This window comes from Xenopus tropicalis, chromosome 8, assembly GCF_000004195.4.
Source record: "Xenopus tropicalis strain Nigerian chromosome 8, UCB_Xtro_10.0, whole genome shotgun sequence".
NCBI lineage: Eukaryota > Metazoa > Chordata > Amphibia > Anura > Pipidae > Xenopus > Xenopus tropicalis.
The window spans coordinates 146780223-146802584 of NC_030684.2; the positions used below are offsets into that span (position 1 = coordinate 146780223).

Consider the following 22362-nt stretch of genomic DNA (forward strand, 5'->3'; position numbering starts at 1 on the left):
CCCACTGGCCCATTTCCCCCGAGGTATTACAACCCACTGGCCCATTTCCCCCTGTCCCAGGTATTACTTCCCAATGGCCCCTGCCCAATGAGATAAAACCAAGCTTTCCAATGGATTCTGCCCAGTTGTGCCAAACGCCCCATACACCTTGCCCAATTACTTTAACCGAACTCCCTATTTATATGCCCCTGTGCTTTCTACCCCGTTGCTCCAATCAGCCTTCCCGATAACTTCTGCCCAACTGCCCCTTATCCGGCCTCCGCAATTATTCCATTGCCTTTATCCAACTGCTCCATTCAGCAAAACAAGTGACTTCTGCTCAACTGCCCCACCAAGTCTGCCCTAATCCCCCTGCTCATTGACTTTAATGAATTGCCCCATTCCGCACACCAAATTACTTTCTGCCCAGCTGCCCCATGCAACCTGTCCAATAACTTTTACCCAAATTCCCAATTTAGCCAAACGGCTTCTGTCCAACTGCCCAGTCATTTCAACCCCCACTTTGTGTTCCATTCCAATGACTTTTACCCATCTGCCCAAGCTACCACGATGACTTTTGCATGATTGGTCCATACACTTACCATTGGCTTCTACCCAGCGTCCCCAGTTATCTGCTAGTAACGTCTACACAACAGGCCCATCAATTCCACTCTTCCTTCATGCCAATAGACAGATATGTAGCAGAATTGTACCCTACATGTTCTGTGTATCCTTTACCCCAGGACACAGGGCCAGAGCCCTCAGTGTTAAACACCCGGAACTGGACATACCCAGTACTAAATCCCCTGCAGGGGCAAGAAAAGCTCTAATGAACCCAATAGACTGGATTCAACCAGTGTCTGTACCCATGCAAAGCCTCCATCTCATCATACTTCTGCCATTTGGTGAGTCCAACCTGAGCCCCATCTATGGGTTTATTGCCGGGACCTACCCAACCATAGGATTAATATCTGGGGGCAAGTCAGTCAGTACAGTAAAGAGCCCAACCTGTGCCCCATCTATGGGTTTATTGCCCCAAACAGTTGGGGGGGGGGAATAGAAAAGGAAAGGAGAGGGGAGGGGAAGGGAAAGGGGGTTCAGGGAGTAGAGAGACAAATGGGGAGGGGGGGAATAGAAAAGGAAAGGAGAGGGGAAGGGGGGTTCGGGGAGTAGAGAGACATAGTAACATAGTAAGTTGGGTTGAAAAAAGACATACGTCCATCAAGTTCAACCATAATGCCTATATATAACCTGCCTAACTACTAGAGACAAATGGGGGGAGAGGGGAAATATAGAAGTGGGAGAAGAGGGAGGATGGGGGGCATAGAAAAAAAAAAAGAAGACCCCCATTTAGCACCCTAGTTACAGATCATATTGGGGTGAGAAGCCTACTAGCAGGTCTCCATGCTGCCCCGTGACACTTGGTACCAGTATGCACAGAGCACTTTCTGCCCCAGGGCGGCCATCAGATACCCCAGAGTACTGGCTAAATATTAGTTAATAGGAGCCAGTAACGACTGGGCCCCACAGACTGCCCATACCCCCGCCAATGGCCGACTGCCCCACATACAATGGACAATGACAATGATGGACATTATAAACATACCCCCGGGGGTGAGGCAAATAAATCCGGTTGCACCTTCCAGTAAACAGGTTCTTATGAAGAAAAACAAAAAAAACATTTATTTCCAAAGAATGTAAAATTCATAGAAAACATACAGCTCTAAAAAGTGTTACAGAACAGCCCCAGGGTGGGCAGAGGTGCCCCGCTGGGTGCAAAGGGACTCTGGCTATGCCTTGTGGATATCAACACATACAGGGGTAAATAGCAATCGGATGACCCGCCCACGGCCCAGGACAGGGGGTGCAATGGGTTTCCATGGGGCAAGGAGAAACCTCAGCAACATAGGGCCCCTCCTGGGTGAGAGGGCAGTATTTCAGCATTGGCCCTTCCCTATGGGGCCTGCCAGGTAGGAGTAAGAGTAATATAGTATTAGCTGGAGTGACTGCCCACTAGTGGACTGTACCTGTAATTACAGCCCATGATAGGAAGCAAAGAGACACACAGACACACAAACACACAGTGCAGCTATATAGCCAATCCTTCCTACAGATACAGGGTCTGGGGGGGGGGGGGGGGGGGGGGGGGGGCACAGGCTTGCACAGAAATGCATTTGATCATTACAAGGGCTTGCAGCTGGCAGGGCACAGCCCATAGGTGGCACTAGTAGGCACCGGGGAATCTAATTCATATAGACAGCATAAAGGGGGCGCAATCTCATTTGTACACACATAACCCCCACCTGCCGTATAACTGCAGAAGGGACCCCCCCTCCAAAGCTGGGATCCCTGAGTCATAAATAAAACAGATATAAAAGCACAATTAAAAAATCATCCCTCTTGTGACGGGGACCCCTCCAGCAGCCCCCGGCGGGGGTAAAAGAATTCATATGAAAAGCAGGGGTGCAAATGGGAGCCTCACAGAACCGACCAGTGGTACCGGCGCCAATAAGGGCCACAAACCCGCCGGAGCCCCAGATCAGACCAGGAAGGACGACGTCTGCTGGAAATTCTTCTGCAAATGGAAAAACAAGAGTCAGTCGGGCTATGCGCCCCCCCCCCCCCCCCCACGAATCTGCTGGCACCACCCTTCCATCTAGTGCCCCCCCCCCTGTTCCCTTCTCCCCATCCCTTGCTGCCTCATCCTATGGGGAACCCTGTTCTCTGTCTAGATACCCCTCTCCCAACTCAGTCAGCACCCTGCTCCCTACTATCTAGCCAACACTCTCCCAAGCCCATTTATGCCCCCCACTACCAAACCCAATGAGATCCCCCAGCCCCCCCACCCCATTACCAAACTCCTCCTTCTTCCCTGCCTCTCCTCTTCCTTACCCCAGAGCACACAATCTACTCCCACAGCATAGTGACACACTCCCTGCCCCCCACGTTATATCACCCCCTATAGCTAAGCACAAGCTGGGGGGCAGGAATACTTACATCACTGCGGGTTTCAGACGGTTGGCTGTAAATGACTTTTTTGCTGCACAGGAGGAAACAGTAAAATCAGTCTCAAAATAAACAGAAGCAGCATGAACGTATATACCTATCTCCTTATATAGGCAGACTGGGGAACTCATGTATTATACGGGATAATGTACCCCCTACTGTAAATGATACGGATATTAGCAGTCACTGAGGGGTTCTGTGCCCATATAAAGGCACAAGGCTGCAGGCTGAGTTATACAGGGAACTCTGAGTATCACTCATGTATTATAAGGGATAATGTACCCCCTACTGTAAATGATAAGGATATTAGCAGTCACTGAGGGGTTCTGTGCCCCCCATATAAAGGCACAAGGCTGCAGGCTGAGTTATACAGGGAACTCTGAGTATCACTCATGTATTATAAGGGATAATGTACCCCCTACTGTAAATGATAAGGATATTAGCAGTCACTGAGGGGTTCTGTGCCCCCCATATAAAGGCACAAGGCTGCAGGCTGAGTTATACAGGGAACTCTGAGTATCACTCATGTATTATAAGGGATAATGTACCCCCTACTGTAAATGATAAGGATATTAGCAGTCACTGAGGGGTTCTGTGCCCATATAAAGGCAAGTTCCCATTTCAGAGAGAGAAACACAGCAAGGAGTTGGAGGAATGAAGTTACAATGAGGGAATGGTGTGTAAGGGCCCAGGGAGTTCCAGCAGGAGAGGAGGGAGCGCCCCCCCTCGGCAGAAGCAAGCTGTTGGCAGTTAGTGGGGGGGCCACACAGAGGAGGTGCATCACAGGGAGATGTTCCACTTACTTTCCTTTCTCTGAAATAAAGAGAGAGAGGTATGGGGGATATGAGTGGGTTGTACAATCACAGCACCAGGTCCCACAATGACTAGCAGAACCAGTCCCTATGCTACAGAAAAGTGTCGGGGGTACTCACTGTCCAGGTATCCACGGCTGTAGGCGTACCACAGGCCGAAGCCGATCAGCGCCAGTATCAGCAGGACTATAACCACAGCGGCCACGATACCCCCCACATTCACATCCTCTGCAAAGGGCAAGTAAAACACAGACATTGCACAATGAGGCACTATCAGGAAGCCTGCTGGCGCTACAGAGTAATATCGGGGGGGGGGGGGGGGGTACTTACGGACATTCATGCGCACTATGGCAGACACCTGCTCCCCCTCGTTGTTTGCTGCCTTACAGTAATAATCCCCACTGTCTGATGCGGCCACGGCACGGAATTTCTGAGCAGGAGAAACAGAAGGATATTGGTTTGCCCAATGGCACAATCCCATTTACTTCCCTCACTATCAGGGCATCTCCCTAACCCCCCGGCACCCCTGCTGGCGTCTCCCTAACCCCCCGGCACCCCTGCTGGCGTCTCCCTAACCCCCCGGCACCCCTGCTGGCGTCTCCCTAACCCCCCGGCACCCCTGCTGGCTTCTCCCTAACCCCCCGGCACCCCTGCTGGCTTCTCCCTAACCCCCCGGCACCCCTGCTGGCTTCTCCCTAACCCCCCGGCACCCCTGCTGGCTTCTCCCTAACCCCCCGGCACCCCTGCTGGCTTCTCCCTAACCCCCGGCACCCCTGCTGGCTTCTCCCACAGCCCCCGGCACCCCTGCTGGCTTCTCCCACAGCCCCCGGCACCCCTGCTGGCTTCTCCCACAGCCCCCGGCACCCCTGCTGGCTTCTCCCACAGCCCCCGGCACCCCTGCTGGCTTCTCCCACAGCCCCCGGCACCCCTGCTGGCTTCTCCCACAGCCCCCGGCACCCCTGCTGGCTTCTCCCACAGCCCCCGGCACCCCTGCTGGCTTCTCCCACAGCCCCCGGCACCCCTGCTGGCGTCTCCCTAACCCCCGGCACCCCTGCTGGCGTCTGCCTAACCCCACGGCACCCCTGCTGGCTTCTCCCTAACCCCACGGCACCCCTGCTGGCTTCTCCCTAACCCCACGGCACCCCTGCTGGCTTCTCCCTAACCCCACGGCACCCCTGCTGGCATCCACTTCTCTTTCCCTCCCAAACCTCTGCCAGCTTCTTGATCTGACTTGTACCCCTCCAGCAAGGGAACCCCCATCCCATCTGAGCCCTAGCAGATCACTGCACCTCCCTTGCACCCCACTGGCTTCTCCCTAACCCCCCGGCACCCCTGCTGGCTTCTCCCTAACCCCCCGGCACCCCTGCTGGCTTCTCCCTAACCCCCGGCACCCCTGCTGGCTTCTCCCTAACCCCCCGGCACCCCTGCTGGCTTCTCCCTAACCCCCCGGCACCCCTGCTGGCTTCTCCCTAACCCCCCGGCACCCTGCTGGCTTCTCCCTAACCCCCCGGCCACCCCTGCTGGCTTCTCCCTAACCCCCGGCACCCTGCTGGCTTCTCCTAACCCCCCGGCACCCCTGCTGGCTTCTCCCTAACCCCCCGGCACCCCTGCTGGCATCTCCCTAACCCCCCGGCACCCCTGCTGGCATCCACTTCTCTTTCTCTCCCAAACCTCTGCCAGCTTCTTGATCTGACTTGTACTCCTCCAGCAAGGGAACCCCCATCCCATCTGAGCCCTAGCAGATCACTGCACCTCCCTTGCACCCCACTGGCTTCTCGCACCCCTAGCAACCCCCCTAAGCAGCAGCAGATAGCAGTGGCAGCCAAAAGCCCACTCACCCCCATGTAACACAAAGAGGGGGCAGATTACTTACCAACACTCCGGTGTTGGGATCAATGGTATAGGTGGCGTTCTGGGGGTTCGGCGGCATTGGGGCTTTATTTTGATACCAGGTAAAAGTGGGGGGTGGGTACCCCTGAGTCTCTACACAGCGCAGCTCCACCGCACTCCCGGTCCTTACAGTGTTTGGCACATGGGCCATCGGCTGGGAAGGGGCAACTGGGAATAGAAAGTGCGAGTCAGACTATTTGCCCACCGGGCAAACTCACAGTAAGGGGAATGGTACTTACCTATAACCAGGAGCTGGATCTTGGCTTCCCCCTATAAGGTTTGGCCGCTGGGCAAACTCACAGTAAGGGGGGTGGTACTTACCTATAACCAGGAGCTGGATCTTGGCTTCCCCCTATAAGGTTTGGCCGCTGGGCAAACTCACAGTAAGGGGAATGGTACTTACCTATAACCAGGAGCTGGATCTTGGCTTCCCCCTATAAGGTTTGGCCGCTGGGCAAACTCACAGTAAGGGGGGTGGTACTTACCTATAACCAGGAGCTGGATCTTGGCTTCCCCCTATAAGGTTTGGCCGCTGGGCAAACTCACAGTAAGGGGAATGGTACTTACCTATAACCAGGAGCTGGATCTTGGCTTCCCCCTATAAGGTTTGGCCGCTGGGCAAACTCACAGTAAGGGGGGTGGTACTTACCTATAACCAGGAGCTGGATCTTGGCTTCCCCCTATAAGGTTTGGCCGCTGGGCAAACTCACAGTAAGGGGAATGGTACTTACCTATAACCAGGAGCTGGATCTTGGCTTCCCCGTACAAGGTTTGGCCGTTGCTGTCCACGCTGGTCACCTCACAGGAATACTCGCCCGCATCCTTGCTAGTGATCTGGTTTAGAATGATGCCTTGTGGGACGGAAGTGGCGCGGTTCACGTACGATGCTGCCAGAGGAAGGAATAAGGTTGTAACCATGGCAACAGCTGAGAAACCCACCAGGACTGCCCCATCACCCACCCCCACTTACCCGTCAGGGTCCCATCGTAGTACACAAAGAAGGTCTCCAGCTGGTTATTCACAAACTTCCACTCCACTCGGGACTTGGTGAAGTCACTTGTGTAAGTGCATCGCAAGTCGGCAGCTAGGGGAGAGGAACGACAGTCAGCTCCTGTGTGCCCCCCTCAGCTAGGATCCCCCCCCAAGTTCCCCAGCAGCTCTATGTGCCCCCTCATTGCTCAGCTAGGACCCCCCCCAAGTTCCCCAGCAGCTCTATGTGCCCCTCATTGCTCAGCTAGGATCCCCCCAAGTTCCCCAGCAGCTCTATGTGCCCCTCATTGCTCAGCTAGGACCCCCCCCCCAAGTTCCCCAGCAGCTCTATGTGCCCCTCATTGCTCAGCTAGGACCCCCCCCCCCCCCCCCAAGTTCCCCAGCAGCTCTATGTGCCCCCTCATTGCTCAGCTAGGATCCCCCCCCCCAAGTTCCCCAACAGCTCTGTGTGCCCCTCATTGCTCAGCTAGGATCACCCCCCCAAGTTCCCCAACAGCTCTATGTGCCCCTCATTGCTCAGCTAGGACCCCCCCCCCCAAGTTCCCCAACAGCTCTGTGTGCCCCTCATTGCTCAGCTAGGACCCCCCCCCCAAGTTCCCCAACAGCTCTATGTGCCCCTCATTGCTCAGCTAGGATCACCCCCAAGTTCCCCAACAGCTCTATGTGCCCCTCATTGCTCAGCTAGGATCCCCCAAGTTCCCCAGCAGCTCTATGTGGCCCTCATTGCTCAGCTAGGATCCCCCAAGTTCCCCAGCAGCTCTATGTGCCCCTCATTGCTCAGCTAGGATCCCCCCCAAGTTCCCCAACAGCTCTATGTGCCCCTCATTGCTCAGCTAGGATCCCCCAAGTTCCCCAGCAGCTCTATGTGCCCCTCATTGCTCAGCTAGGACCCCCCCAAGTTCCCCAGCAGGTCTGTGAGGCAAGTTCCCTGCTATGATGACAAAGGGGGCAGTTGAGGGGCTCCCCCAGAGGAAAAGACAAGTTACTTACTGGCCCCTTGCTTTACAGTAATAGTGGGATTGGGGGTCGACACCCCAGCAAAGGCCGCAGTCCCTGCAAAACAAGAAGAAGGTTTAAGGGATAAAGCCAAGTAGAAGTGCTCATACTCAGTGAGTGAGCAGCGAGGGTGCAGCAAACTGTATCTGTAGCGCTGGTTCCGCCGGGTCCGGTCACTGCATAATATACAGAACTCACACACGCAGTATAGGGGTATCCTGACTGGGCCCACATACCCCCCCCAATAGGGCAGTGCCAAGGAAGCTTGGGGGGCATTTGGGTCACACACTTAGGGCAACCAATCAACTGGCATCACTGGGGAACATGAGGGGGGAAGAGCCGGAGACAGGCTAGAAAGGGACACAATACTAAAGTTTTGGGAAACTAGCCCCACCTCCCCTCAGTGCCACAGAAAGCCCCCCCATAACTCCCTGCAAGGGGTTCATCTGAAAAAGCCTGATACAGCTCCATCCGGTGCCATGTTTGTCCCAGCTCATTCCCTACAACTGGGCATTTAGCCCCCGCCCCCCATTATTGGCAGCCAAATTACCCGGGGCCACAGGTACCCCAGGGTACAACTGGGCATTACCAGACTATACCCGTGAGTCTCCCACTATTGGCAGCCGAGTGGGATTACCCGGGGCCACAGGTACCCCAGAGTACAACTGGGCATTACCAGACTATACCCGTGAGTCTCTCACTATTGGCAGCCGAGTGGGATTACCCGGGGCCACAGGTACCCCAGAGTACAACCGGGCATTACCAGACTATACCCACGAGTCTCTCACTATTGGCAGCCGAGTGGGATTACCCGGGCCACAGGTACCCCAGGGTACAACTGGGCATTACCAGACTATACCAGCGAGTCTCCCACTATTGGCAGCCGAGTGGGATTACCCGGGGCCACAGGTACCCCAGGGTACAACTGGGCATTACCAGACTATACCCACGAGTCTCTCACTATTGGCAGCCGAGTGGGATTACCCGGGCCACAGGTACCCCAGGGTACAACTGGGCATTACCAGACTATACCCGTGAGTCTCCCACTATTGGCAGCCGAGTGGGATTACCCGGGGCCACAGGTACCCCAGAGTACAACCGGGCATTACCAGACTATACCCACAAGTCTCTCACTATTGGCAGCCGAGTGGGATTACCCGGGCCACAGGTACCCCAGGGTACAACTGGGCATTACCAGACTATACCAGCGAGTCTCCCACTATTGGCAGCCGAGTGGGATTACCCGGGGCCACAGGTACCCCAGAGTACAACTGGGCATTACCAGGCTATACCTGCGAGCCTCCCACTATTGGCAGCCGAGTGGGATTACCCGGGGCCACAGGTACCCCAGAGTACAACTGGGCATTACCAGACTATACCCGTGAGTCTCCCACTATTGGCAGCCGAGTGGGATTACCCGGGGCCACAGGTACCCCAGAGTACAACCGGGCATTACCAGGCTATACCTGCGAGCCTCCCACTATTGGCAGCCGAGTGGGATTACCCGGGGCCACAGGTACCCCAGAGTACAACTGGGCATTACCAGGCTATACCCGCGAGTCTCACACTATTGGCAGGCGAGTTGGATTACCCGGGGTATTTAACAGCCTATATGAGGCCCCAGCAGGGGGGCAATAGATGTTACCAGAGGAAGATGAAGGGAAAGGAGTAGAAGGCGGCAGGTGACAGACCCACTGAGGAGACAGATACCAACAAGCCGGTCCGACTGGTTCCCCCACATTCCGGGGGCAGATACCGGCCTGTACAAAAGCCACAAACACATGAAAGCGTACAGCACTATCACACCCCCGGGGCCCAATCAGCACCAAAACCCATTGTGTGTATGGCGGGGAGCCCAACAGTACAGCTGGGGGGGGGGGGGGGTAAATACAGGTACCCCCCATGCCCCCCATATTCAGTACATGGAAAATTCACAAGCAGAACCCGGTATGAAGGGAGGAGTTATGTTTAGTCGCTACCCCCCTCTGGGCAAAGCACTGCCGTATGTACCCTGGCACAGTGCCCCATTGCAGTCTGGTTATCAGAGTGTTCACATGTGGGAAGAGAGAGACAGGTATATAACTGGCTGGGGGGGTAATAGCAGGGCGTGGGGTATGAGGGCAAAGACAGGAAGTACTGCAGCTTAGTAAGAGCAGCAGCAAAAGTGCCCCAGTAACACCCTGATGCCCACCTGCACTTACCACAGGGCACTTAGCAGAACCCCCAGGCACAGTGAGCAGAGCACAATGGGGTCCCTCTGCCAGTTACCCCCCCCCCCCAGGTATGCCCACCGTACATTTACCCTCCTATGTCATATGGGGATAATTACTAACTGGGTCCCTATTACCCTAATCCCATAGGGGTAGCCCCCTATTTACCCCCCTCACTGGTAATATCCCCCGGCCATATAACTGCTCTTCCAGTAATAACAGGTGGGCTCACAGGGGTCCCAGTCCCAAAAACAGATGACCCCCATTATTCTCACACAGGTGTGTGCCCCCCCCCCCCATATTATTCTCACACAGTTGTGTCCCCCCCCCCATATTATTCTCACACAGGTGTGTCCCCCCTGTAAGTGAGATTGGCTAATATTCAAACAGTTATTTCCATATAAGGCAAATTACAGGTAAACCTGCTACAAACAGTTCCCTGTATAGAGAGGAAGCAGAGACGGATGTTAAACGTAGAGTTTCCTGTATAGAGAGGAAGCAGAGAGGGATATTATACGGACAGTTCCCTGTATAGAGAGGAAGCAGAGAGGGATATTAAACGGACAGTTTCCTGTATAGAGAGGAAGCAGAGACGGATGTTAAACGTAGAGTTTCCTGTATAGAGAGGAAGCAGAGAGGGATATTAAACGGACAGTTCCCTGTATAGAGAGGAAGTAGAGAGGGATATTAAACGGACAGTTTCCTGTATAGAGAGGAAGCAGAGAGGGATATTAAACGGACAGTTTCCTGTATAGAGAGGAAGTAGAGAGGGATATTAAACGGACAGTTCCCTGTATAGAGAGGAAGTAGAGAAGGATATTAAACGGACAGTTCCCTGTATAGAGAGGAAGTAGAGAGGGATATTAAACGGACAGTTCCCTGTATAGAGAGGAAGCAGAGAGGGATATTAAACGGACAGTTCCCTGTATAGAGAGGAAGTAGAGAGGGATATTAAACGGACAGTTCCCTGTATAGAGAGGAAGCAGAGAGGGATATTAAACGGACAGTTTCCTGTATAGAGAGGAAGTAGAGAGGGATATTAAACGGACAGTTTCCTGTATAGAGAGGAAGTAGAGGTGCAGTTTATTCCCACCCAGGGGTGCTGCCCTTTGCCATTACTTCCACCTGCCTCAGGCCCATCTATACTTGGGGCACAGACCAAATAAAGGGGCAGTCTCCCACCTCAGGCAGGTCCGTCTTGGGGTGAAAGACTCTTTAATTATCAACATACCCCCCCCCCATTCGTTATTCTCACACAGGTGCCCCAATACCCCCCCCATTCGTTATTCTCACACAGGTGCCCCAATACCCCCCCCCTACCCCCAGTTATTCTCACACAGGTGCCCCAATACCCCCCCCTACCCCCAGTTATTCTCACACAGGTGCCCCAATACCCCCCCCCTTCCCCCAGTTATTCTCACACAGGTGCCCCAATACCCCCCCCTTCCCCCAGTTATTCTCACACAGGTGCCCCAATACCCCCCCCCCCTTCCCCCAGTTATTCTCACACAGGTGCCCCAATACCCCCCCCTTCCCCCAGTTATTCTCACACAGGTGCCCCAATACCCCCCCCCTTCCCCCAGTTATTCTCACACAGGTGCCCCAATACCCCCCCCCTTCCCCCAGTTATTCTCACACAGGTGCCCCAATACCCCCCCCTTCCCCCAGTTATTCTCACACAGGTGCCCCAATACCCCCCCCTTCCCCCAGTTATTCTCACACAGGTGCCCCAATACCCCCCCCCTTCCCCCAGTTATTCTCACACAGGTGCCCCAATACCCCCCCCCCCTTCCCCCAGTTATTCTCACACAGGTGCCCCAATACCCCCCCCTTCCCCCAGTTTATTCTCACACAGGTGCCCCAATACCCCCCCCTTCCCCCAGTTATTCTCACACAGGTGCCCCAATACCCCCCCCTTCCCCCAGTTATTCTCACACAGGTGCCCCAATACCCCCCCCCCTTCCCCCAGTTATTCTCACACAGGTGCCCCAATACCCCCCCCTTCCCCCAGTTATTCTCACACAGGTGCCCCAATACCCCCCCTTCCCCCAGTTATTCTCACACAGGTGCCCCAATACCCCACACACAAGGCCTCACCCCACACACAGGTGCCCCACTCACAGGCCAATAGAAAGAGATATAAGTTACAGGTGCCCCACTCACAGGCCAATAGAAAGAGATATAAGTTACTCACACAGACAGGTGCCCCACTCACAGGCCAATAGAAAGAGATATAAGTTACTCACACACACAGGTGCCCCACTCACAGGCCAATAGAAAGAGATATAAGTTACAGGTGCCCCACTCACAGGCCAATAGAAAGAGATATAAGTTACTCACACAGACAGGTGCCCCACTCACAGGCCAATAGAAAGAGATATAAGTTACAGGTGCCCCACTCACAGGCCAATAGAAAGAGATATAAGTTACTTACACACACAGGTGCCCCACTCACAGGCCAATAGAAAGAGATATAAGTTACTCACACAGACAGGTGCCCCACTCACAGGCCAATAGAAAGAGATATAAGTTACAGGTGCCCCACTCACAGGCCAATAGAAAGAGATATAAGTTACAGGTGCCCCACTCACAGGCCAATAGAAAGAGATATAAGTTACAGGTGCCCCACTCACAGGCCAATAGAAAGAGATATAAGTTACAGGTGCCCCACTCACAGGCCAATAGAAAGAGATATAAGTTACTCACACACACAGGTGCCCCACTCACAGGCCAATAGAAAGAGATATAAGTTACAGGTGCCCCACTCACAGGCCAATAGAAAGAGATATAAGTTACTCACACAGACAGGTGCCCCACTCACAGGCCAATAGAAAGAGATATAAGTTACAGGTGCCCCACTCACAGGCCAATAGAAAGAGATATAAGTTACTTACACACACAGGTGCCCCACTCACAGGCCAATAGAAAGAGATATAAGTTACAGGTGCCCCACTCACAGGCCAATAGAAAGAGATATAAGTTACTCACACACACAGGTGCCCCACTCACAGGCCAATAGAAAGAGATATAAGTTACTCACACAGACAGGTGCCCCACTCACAGGCCAATAGAAAGAGATATAAGTTACAGGTGCCCCACTCACAGGCCAATAGAAAGAGATATAAGTTACTCACACACACAGGTGTCCCACTCACAGGCCAATAGAAAGAGATATAAGTTACAGGTGTCCCACTCACAGGTGCCCCACTCACAGGCCAATAGAAAGAGATATAAGTTACTCACACACACAGGTGCCCCACTCACAGGCCAATAGAAAGAGATATAAGTTACTCACACAGACAGGTGCCCCACTCACAGGCCAATAGAAAGAGATATAAGTTACAGGTGCCCCACTCACAGGCCAATAGAAAGAGATATAAGTTACTCACACACACAGGTGTCCCACTCACAGGCCAATAGAAAGAGATATAAGTTACAGGTGTCCCACTCACAGGTGCCCCACTCACAGGCCAATAGAAAGAGATATAAGTTACTCACACAGACAGGAGCACAGGAGTCCCAGTACCACTGCCCCCCGGTTGCTGCTCGCAGTCGCCATGACTCTCCCTTCCTTGTCTCGACGAAACTGAGAATAAACAACCAGCACCAGCCCCGCCCTCGCCATGACGCCTTAGCGCACCTGGAACTCACCTAGAAGCCACCCAGAGCCCGATTGGCTGGGCGGACTAGTGTCTCACTTCTCATTGGCGCGCAGCGCTGTCCGTCACTACGTCACTTAGGTAATGGGAGACTCAAACAAAGTTTGTTAGGGCGGGGTTACAGGTGATTTACGAAACGGGCTGTCAATCATCCTTTGGCTGAGATCCACGCCCCAAACACTCCCGTATTTACCTGACCGGAAAGAGCCTAGAGTTTTACCTCACACTGCTCTGCAACAGGAAGCGGGTCAAACCAAGGCCTCCCGGGGGGGGGGGGGGACAAAGTTCAACAGAAGCCCCTGTCCCCGCTTTCTGTATGAGTTGGGCAATGGCAGAGGGGGAGCTTTGTCACCTGTGGTAAATCCGCCCTACTGTGGCTGAGAACTCCCCTGAAAATGCCTTTTCCCTCCCTTTACCTTTGGGTCCCCCCCTAAGTAAAACACAGACTCTTGGGGTGGTCTTGTCACATGGGACACATTATGGCCGCCTATAGGTCCCTGCTGCTGTGGGGGAGGGGCCAACGCAATACAGGTGGTATTTTAGGTTTCTGAGGGAAAATGGTGTGATGGTGTTTGTTCCATATAGGGGTATGTATGTGGGGGGGGTATGTATGTGGAGGGGTATGTATGTGGGGGGGGGTATGTGGGGGGTATGTATGTGGCTGCCATATCATATGGAAAAGTCTGGGAACCCTTCTAATTGGCTGAGCTCTCACAGTAGCTCCTCCCCTTTAATATATAACCTGCCTTATGGGAACAGTAGTATTTCAGCCGTGCCATAAAGTTTATTGGATGAGACATAAATGTGACCCCCAACAGTGATATTACCCCAATAACAAACCCTAGATGCCCCTATAGCCCTGGATGAGTGGCTGGATTCGGGATGGGGGTATTTCTGCCCAATCAGTGCCCAGACAAACTCTCCCCAGTTCCACGTGACGGCTGCCGAGCAGGGACAGACTGCTGCAAATCAGCCCATGGATTGCACAATCCCCCCCATGTGCCGCTCCGGGATGTTCCTTGGCCGGCCAGACCCGGGTCTTACTGCAACGGTGCCTGTGGGCTCCCATTTCCTCATTACGTTCCTGACAGTTGGAACTGACAGTTTAACCCTCTGAGATCTGAGCCTTTCCCGTTGTTTTCAGATCTTTCGAGAGTTGCTGTGAGGATCCCACGCTGTCACTCAGTCATTCACTTACAGGTCCAGACTGGGATCCAATATAGGCCCTGGCATTCCCCCCCCCCCCCCAGCCCAATAAATAGTGACTGTCTGTGGCACCTTACAGCCCCCCCTGGCATTCCCAGTACCCAGAGGCACAAACAGCCCCCCCCCAGCCCAATAAATAATGACTATCTGTGGCACCTTACAGCCCCCCCGGCATTCCCAGTACCCAGAGGCACAAACAGCCCCCCCCCAGCCCAATAAATAATGACTATCTGTGGCACCTTACAGCCCCCCCTGGCATTCCCAGTACCCAGAGGCACAAACAGCCCCCCCCCCAGCCCAATAAATAGTGACTGTCTGTGGCACCTTACAGCCCCCCTGGCATTCCCAGTACCCAGAGGCACAAACAGCCCCCCCCCCCAGCCCAATAAATAGTGACTGTCTGTGGCACCTTACAGCCCCCCTGGCATTCCCAGTACCCAGAGGCACAAACAGCCCCCCCAGCCCAATAAATAGTGACTGTCTGTGGCACCTTACAGCCCCCCTGGCATTCCCAGTACCCAGAGGCACAAACAGCCCCCCCAGCCCAATAAATAGTGACTGTCTGTGGCACCTTACAGCCCCCCCGGCATTCCCAGTACCCAGAGGCACAAACAGCCCCCCCAGCCCAATAAATAGTGACTGTCTGTGGCACCTTACAGCCCCCCTGGCATTCCCAGTACCCAGAGGCACAAACAGCCCCCCCAGCCCAATAAATAGTGACTGTCTGTGGCACCTTACAGCCCCCCCGGCATTCCCAGTACCCAGAGGCACAAACAGCCCCCCCAGCCCAATAAATAGTGACTGTCTGTGGCACCTTACAGCCCCCCTGGCATTCCCAGTACCCAGAGGCACAAACAGCCCCCCCCCCAGCCCAATAAATAGTGACTGTGGCACCTTACAGCCCCCCTGGCATTCCCAGTACCCAGAGGCACAAACAGCCCCCCCCCCAGCCCAATAAATAGTGACTGTGGCACCTTACAGCCCCCCTGGCATTCCCAGTACCCAGAGGCACAAACAGCCCCCCCAGCCCAATAAATAGTGACTGTCTGTGGCACCTTACAGCCCCCCTGGCATTCCCAGTACCCAGAGGCACAAACAGCCCCCCCAGCCCAATAAATAGTGACTGTCTGTGGCACCTTACAGCCCCCCTGGCATTCCCAGTACCCAGAGGCACAAACAGCCCCCCCCCCCAGCCCAATAAATAGTGACTGTCTGTGGCACCTTACAGCCCCCCTGGCATTCCCAGTACCCAGAGGCACAAACAGCCCCCCCCCAGCCCAATAAATAGTGACTGTCTGTGGCACCTTACAGCCCCCCTGGCATTCCCAGTACCCAGAGGCACAAACAGCCCCCCCAGCCCAATAAATAGTGACTGTCTGTGGCACCTTACAGCCCCCCCGGCATTCCCAGTACCCAGAGGCACAAACAGCCCCCCCAGCCCAATAAATAGTGACTGTCTGTGGCACCTTACAGCCCCCCTGGCATTCCCAGTACCCAGAGGCACAAACAGCCCCCCAGCCCAATAAATAGTGACTGTCTGTGGCACCTTACAGCCCCCCCGGCATTCCCAGTACCCAGAGGCACAAACAGCCCCCCCAGCCCAATAAATAGTGACTGTCTGTGGCACCTTACAGCCCCCCTGGCATTCCCAGTACCCAGAGGCACAAACAGCCCCCCCAGCCCAATAAATAGTGACTGTCTGTGGCACCTTACAGCCCCCCCGGCATTCCCAGTACCCAGAGGCACAAACAGCCCCCCCAGCCCAATAAATAGTGACTGTCTGTGGCACCTTACAGCCCCCCTGGCATTCCCAGTACCCAGAGGCACAAACAGCCCCCCCCCCAGCCCAATAAATAGTGACTGTGGCACCTTACAGCCCCCCTGGCATTCCCAGTACCCAGAGGCACAAACAGCCCCCCCCCCAGCCCAATAAATAAGTGACTGTCTGTGGCACCTTACAGCCCCCCTGGCATTCCCAGTACCCAGAGGCACAAACAGCCCCCCCAGCCCAATAAATAGTGACTGTCTGTGGCACCTTACAGCCCCCCTGGCATTCCCAGTACCCAGAGGCACAAACAGCCCCCCAGCCCAATAAATAGTGACTGTCTGTGGCACCTTACAGCCCCCCTGGCATTCCCAGTACCCAGAGGCACAAACAGCCCCCCCAGCCCAATAAATAGTGACTGTCTGTGGCACCTTACAGCCCCCCCGGCATTCCCAGTACCCAGAGGCACAAACAGCCCCCCCAGCCCAATAAATAGTGACTGTCTGTGGCACCTTACAGCCCCCCTGGCATTCCCAGTACCCAGAGGCACAAACAGCCCCCCCCAGCCCAATAAATAGTGACTGTCTGTGGCACCTTACAGCCCCCCCGGCATTCCCAGTACCCAGAGGCACAAACAGCCCCCCCAGCCCAATAAATAGTGACTGTCTGTGGCACCTTACAGCCCCCCTGGCATTCCCAGTACCCAGAGGCACAAACAGCCCCCCCCCCAGCCCAATAAATAGTGACTGTCTGTGGCACCTTACAGCCCCCCCGGCATTCCCAGTACCCAGAGGCACAAACAGCCCCCCAGCCCAATAAATAGTGACTGTCTGTGGCACCTTACAGCCCCCCCGGCATTCCCAGTACCCAGAGGCACAAACAGCCCCCCCCCAGCCCAATAAATAGTGACTGTCTGTGGCACCTTACAGCCCCCGGCATTCCCAGTACCCAGAGGCACAAACAGCCCCCCCCCCAGCCCAATAAATAGTGACTGTCTGTGGCACCTTACAGCCCCCCCCGGCATTCCCAGTACCCAGAGGCACAAACAGCCCCCCAGCCCAATAAATAGTGACTGTCTGTGGCACCTTACAGCCCCCCTGGCATTCCCAGTACCCAGAGGCACAAACAGCCCCCCCAGCCCAATAAATAGTGACTGTGGCACCTTACAGCCCCCCTGGCATTCCCAGTACCCAGAGGCACAAACAGCCCCCCCCCCAGCCCAATAAATAGTGACTGTCTGTGGCACCTTACAGCCCCCCCGGCATTCCCAGTACCCAGAGGCACAAACAGCCCCCCCCCCCAGCCCAATAAATAGTGACTGTCTGTGGCACCTTACAGCCCCCCTGGCATTCCCAGTACCCAGAGGCACAAACAGCCCCCCCCCAGCCCAATAAATAGTGACTGTCTGTGGCACCTTACAGCCCCCCTGGCATTCCCAGTACCCAGAGGCACAAACAGCCCCCCCAGCCCAATAAATAGTGACTGTCTGTGGCACCTTACAGCCCCCCTGGCATTCCCAGTACCCAGAGGCACAAACAGCCCCCCCCCCAGCCCAATAAATAGTGACTGTCTGTGGCACCTTACAGCCCCCCTGGCATTCCCAGTACCCAGAGGCACAAACAGCCCCCCCCCCAGCCCAATAAATAGTGACTGTCTGTGGCACCTTACAGCCCCCCTGGCATTCCCAGTACCCAGAGGCACAAACAGCCCCCCCCCCCAGCCCAATAAATAGTGACTGTCTGTGGCACCTTACAGCCCCCCCTGGCATTCCCAGTACCCAGAGGCACAAACAGCCCCCCCAGCCCAATAAATAGTGACTGTCTGTGGCACCTTACAGCCCCCCTGGCATTCCCAGTACCCAGAGGCACAAACAGCCCCCCCCCCCCAGCCCAATAAATAGTGACTGTCTGTGGCACCTTACAGCCCCCCCTGGCATTCCCAGTACCCAGAGGCACAAACAGCCCCCCCCCAGCCCAATAAATAGTGACTGTCTGTGGCACCTTACAGCCCCCCTGGCATTCCCAGTACCCAGAGGCACAAACAGCCCCCCCAGCCCAATAAATAGTGACTGTCTGTGGCACCTTACAGCCCCCCCTGGCATTCCCAGTACCCAGAGGCACAAACAGCCCCCCCAGCCCAATAAATAGTGACTGTCTGTGGCACCTTACAGCCCCCCCGGCATTCCCAGTACCCAGAGGCACAAACAGCCCCCCCAGCCCAATAAATAGTGACTGTCTGTGGCACCTTACAGCCCCCCCGGCATTCCCAGTACCCAGAGGCACAAACAGCCCCCCCAGCCCAATAAATAGTGACTGTCTGTGGCACCTTACAGCCCCCCTGGCATTCCCAGTACCCTGAGGCACAAACAGCCCCCCCAGCCCAATAAATAGTGACTGTCTGTGGCACCTTACAGCCCCCCTGGCATTCCCAGTACCCAGAGGCACAAACAGCCCCCCCCCCCAGCCCAATAAATAGTGACTGTCTGTGGCACCTTACAGCCCCCCTGGCATTCCCAGTACCCAGAGGCACAAACAGCCCCCCCAGCCCAATAAATAGTGACTGTCTGTGGCACCTTACAGCCCCCCTGGCATTCCCAGTACCCAGAGGCACAAACAGCCCCCCCAGCCCAATAAATAGTGACTGTCTGTGGCACCTTACAGCCCCCCTGGCATTCCCAGTACCCAGAGGCACAAACAGCCCCCCCCCCCAGCCCAATAAATAGTGACTGTCTGTGGCACCTTACAGCCCCCCTGGCATTCCCAGTACCCAGAGGCACAAACAGCCCCCCCAGCCCAATAAATAGTGACTGTCTGTGGCACCTTACAGCCCCCCTGGCATTCCCAGTACCCAGAGGCACAAACAGCCCCCCCCCCAGCCCAATAAATAGTGACTGTCTGTGGCACCTTACAGCCCCCCTGGCATTCCCAGTACCCAGAGGCACAAACAGCCCCCCCAGCCCAATAAATAGTGACTGTCTGTGGCACCTTACAGCCCCCCTGGCATTCCCAGTACCCAGAGGCACAAACAGCCCCCCCCCCAGCCCAATAAATAGTGACTGTCTGTGGCACCTTACAGCCCCCCCTGGCATTCCCAGTACCCAGAGGCACAAACAGCCCCCCCAGCCCAATAAATAGTGACTGTCTGTGGCACCTTACAGCCCCCCTGGCATTCCCAGTACCCTGAGGCACAAACAGCCCCCCCAGCCCAATAAATAGTGACTGTCTGTGGCACCTTACAGCCCCCTGGCATTCCCAGTACCCAGAGGCACAAACAGCCCCCCCCCAGCCCAATAAATAATGACTGTCTGTGGCACCTTACAGCCCCCCTGGCATTCCCAGTACCCAGAGGCACAAACAGCCCCCCCCAGCCCAATAAATAGTGACTGTCTGTGGCACCTTACAGCCCCCCCTGGCATTCCCAGTACCCAGAGGCACAAACAGCCCCCCCAGCCCAATAAATAGTGACTGTCTGTGGCACCTTAGAGCCCCCCTGGCATTCCCAGTACCCAGAGGCACAAACAGCCCCCCAGCCCAATAAATAGTGACTGTCTGTGGCACCTTACAGCCCCCCCTGGCATTCCCAGTACCCAGAGGCACAAACAGCCCCCCCCCAGCCCAATAAATAGTGACTGTCTGTGGCACCTTACAGCCCCCCTCCCCTGGCATTTGCCAGACCCACAGATTGCCAGGCTGGGCTGGGGGCATCACTGTACCCTTTTCTCCTCCAGTTGGTGATACAATCGGGGACCATCACAGAACCCCAGCTCCATCTTGTCCCCCCATCCATGAAACTTCATTACAGTCTATTGCTCTCTTGTGTCTCTTCAGCATTATCATGTGATTTCTTGGGCCCCCTAGTGCTCACCTAAAGGTATTACAACAGTCTTTATCCGAGTGATGCATTGACATACCCAGAAATTGGCTTTAATCGCTCTCTACTGACCCCTACTGACTGGTTATTATAGAGTCACATCGGCTGTTTGTATTGGGATCTACTTACTGACTGATATGAGCGGCTCCTACATGAACTTTCCAGCAGGGGAATGACTGGTTATTATAGAGTCACATCAGCTGTTTGTATTGGGATCTATTTACTGACTGATATGAGCGGCTCCTACATGAACTTTCCAGCAGGGGAATGACTGGTTATTATAGAGTCACATCAGCTGTTTGTATTGGGATCTATTTACTGACTGATATGAGCGGCTCCTGCATGAACTTTCCAGCAGGGGAATGACTGGTTATTATAGAGTCACATCAGCTGTTTGTATTGGGATCTACTTACTGACTGATATGAGCGGCTCCTACATGAACTTTCCAGCAGGGGAATGACTGGTTATTATAGAGTCACATCGGCTGTTTGTATTGGGATCTATTTACTGAATGATATGAGCGGCTCCTACATGAACTTTCCAGCAGGGGAATGACTGGTTATTATAGAGTCACATCAGCTGTTTGTATTGGGATCTATTTACTGACTGATATGAGCGGCTCCTACATGAACTTTCCAGCAGGGGAATGACTGGTTATTATAGAGTCACATCGGCTGTTTGTATTGGGATCTATTTACTGACTGATATGAGCGGCTCCTGCATGAACTTTCCAGCAGGGGAATGACTGGTTATTATAGAGTCACATCAGCTGTTTGTATTGGGATCTACTTACTGACTGATATGAGCGGCTCCTACATGAACTTTCCAGCAGGGGAATGACTGGTTATTATAGAGTCACATCGGCTGTTTGTATTGGGATCTATTTACTGAATGATATGAGCGGCTCCTACATGAACTTTCCAGCAGGGGAATGACTGGTTATTATAGAGTCACATCAGCTGTTTGTATTGGGATCTATTTACTGACTGATATGAGCGGCTCCTACATGAACTTTCCAGCAGGGGAATGACTGGTTATTATAGAGTCACATCAGCTGTTTGTATTGGGATCTACTTACTGACTGATATGAGCGGCTCCTACATGAACTTTCCAGCAGGGGAATGACTGATTATTATAGAGTCACATCAGCTGTTTGTATTGGGATCTATTTACTGACTGATATGAGCGGCTCCTACATGAACTTTCCAGCAGGGGAATGACTGGTTTTATAGAGTCACATCAGCTGTTTGTATTGGGATCTATTTACTGACTGATATGAGCGGCTCCTACATGAACTTTCCAGCAGGGGAATGACTGGTTATTATAGAGTCACATCAGCTGTTTGTATTGGGATCTATTTACTGACTGATATGAGCGGCTCCTACATGAACTTTCCAGCAGGGGAATGACTGGTTATTATAGAGTCACATCAGCTGTTTGTATTGGGATCTATTTACTGACTGATATGAGCGGCTCCTACATGAACTTTCCAGCAGGGGAATGACTGGTTATTATAGAGTCACATCAGCTGTTTGTATTGGGATCTATTTACTGACTGATATGAGCGGCTCCTACATGAACTTTCCAGCAGGGGAATGACTGGTTTTATAGAGTCACATCAGCTGTTTGTATTGGGATCTATTTACTGACTGATATGAGCGGCTCCTACATGAACTTTCCAGCAGGGGAATGACTGGTTATTATAGAGTCACATCAGCTGTTTGTATTGGGATCTATTTACTGAATGATATGAGCGGCTCCTACATGAACTTTCCAGCAGGGGAATGACTGGTTATTATAGAGTCACATCAGCTGTTTGTATTGGGATCTATTTACTGACTGATATGAGCGGCTCCTACATGAACTTTCCAGCAGGGGAATGACTGGTTATTATAGAGTCACATCGGCTGTTTGTATTGGGATCTATTTACTGACTGATATGAGCGGCTCCTACATGAACTTTCCAGCAGGGGAATGA

The 22362-nt window shown here is 54.1% G+C and overlaps 1 protein-coding gene and 1 long non-coding RNA gene across 2 annotated transcripts; one reads left to right on the plus strand and one right to left on the minus strand.

Moving 5' to 3' along the window:
* Positions 1-1641: 1641 nt before the first annotated feature.
* f11r (F11 receptor) lies at positions 1642-13460 on the minus strand. The gene is given in 10 exon segments (NM_001008021.1): positions 1642-2554; positions 2977-3019; positions 3789-3798; positions 3918-4025; positions 4128-4227; positions 5671-5855; positions 6419-6574; positions 6658-6771; positions 7668-7730; positions 13382-13460. Coding segments are annotated over 10 exon segments (876 nt in total). The 5' UTR covers positions 13443-13460; the 3' UTR covers positions 1642-2518.
* LOC116406672 lies at positions 12783-13342 on the plus strand. Its single transcript, XR_004219735.1, has 3 exons — positions 12783-13025; positions 13083-13134; positions 13229-13342. It is a non-coding gene; the product is annotated as an uncharacterized LOC116406672 (long non-coding RNA).
* Positions 13461-22362: the final 8902 nt, after the last annotated feature.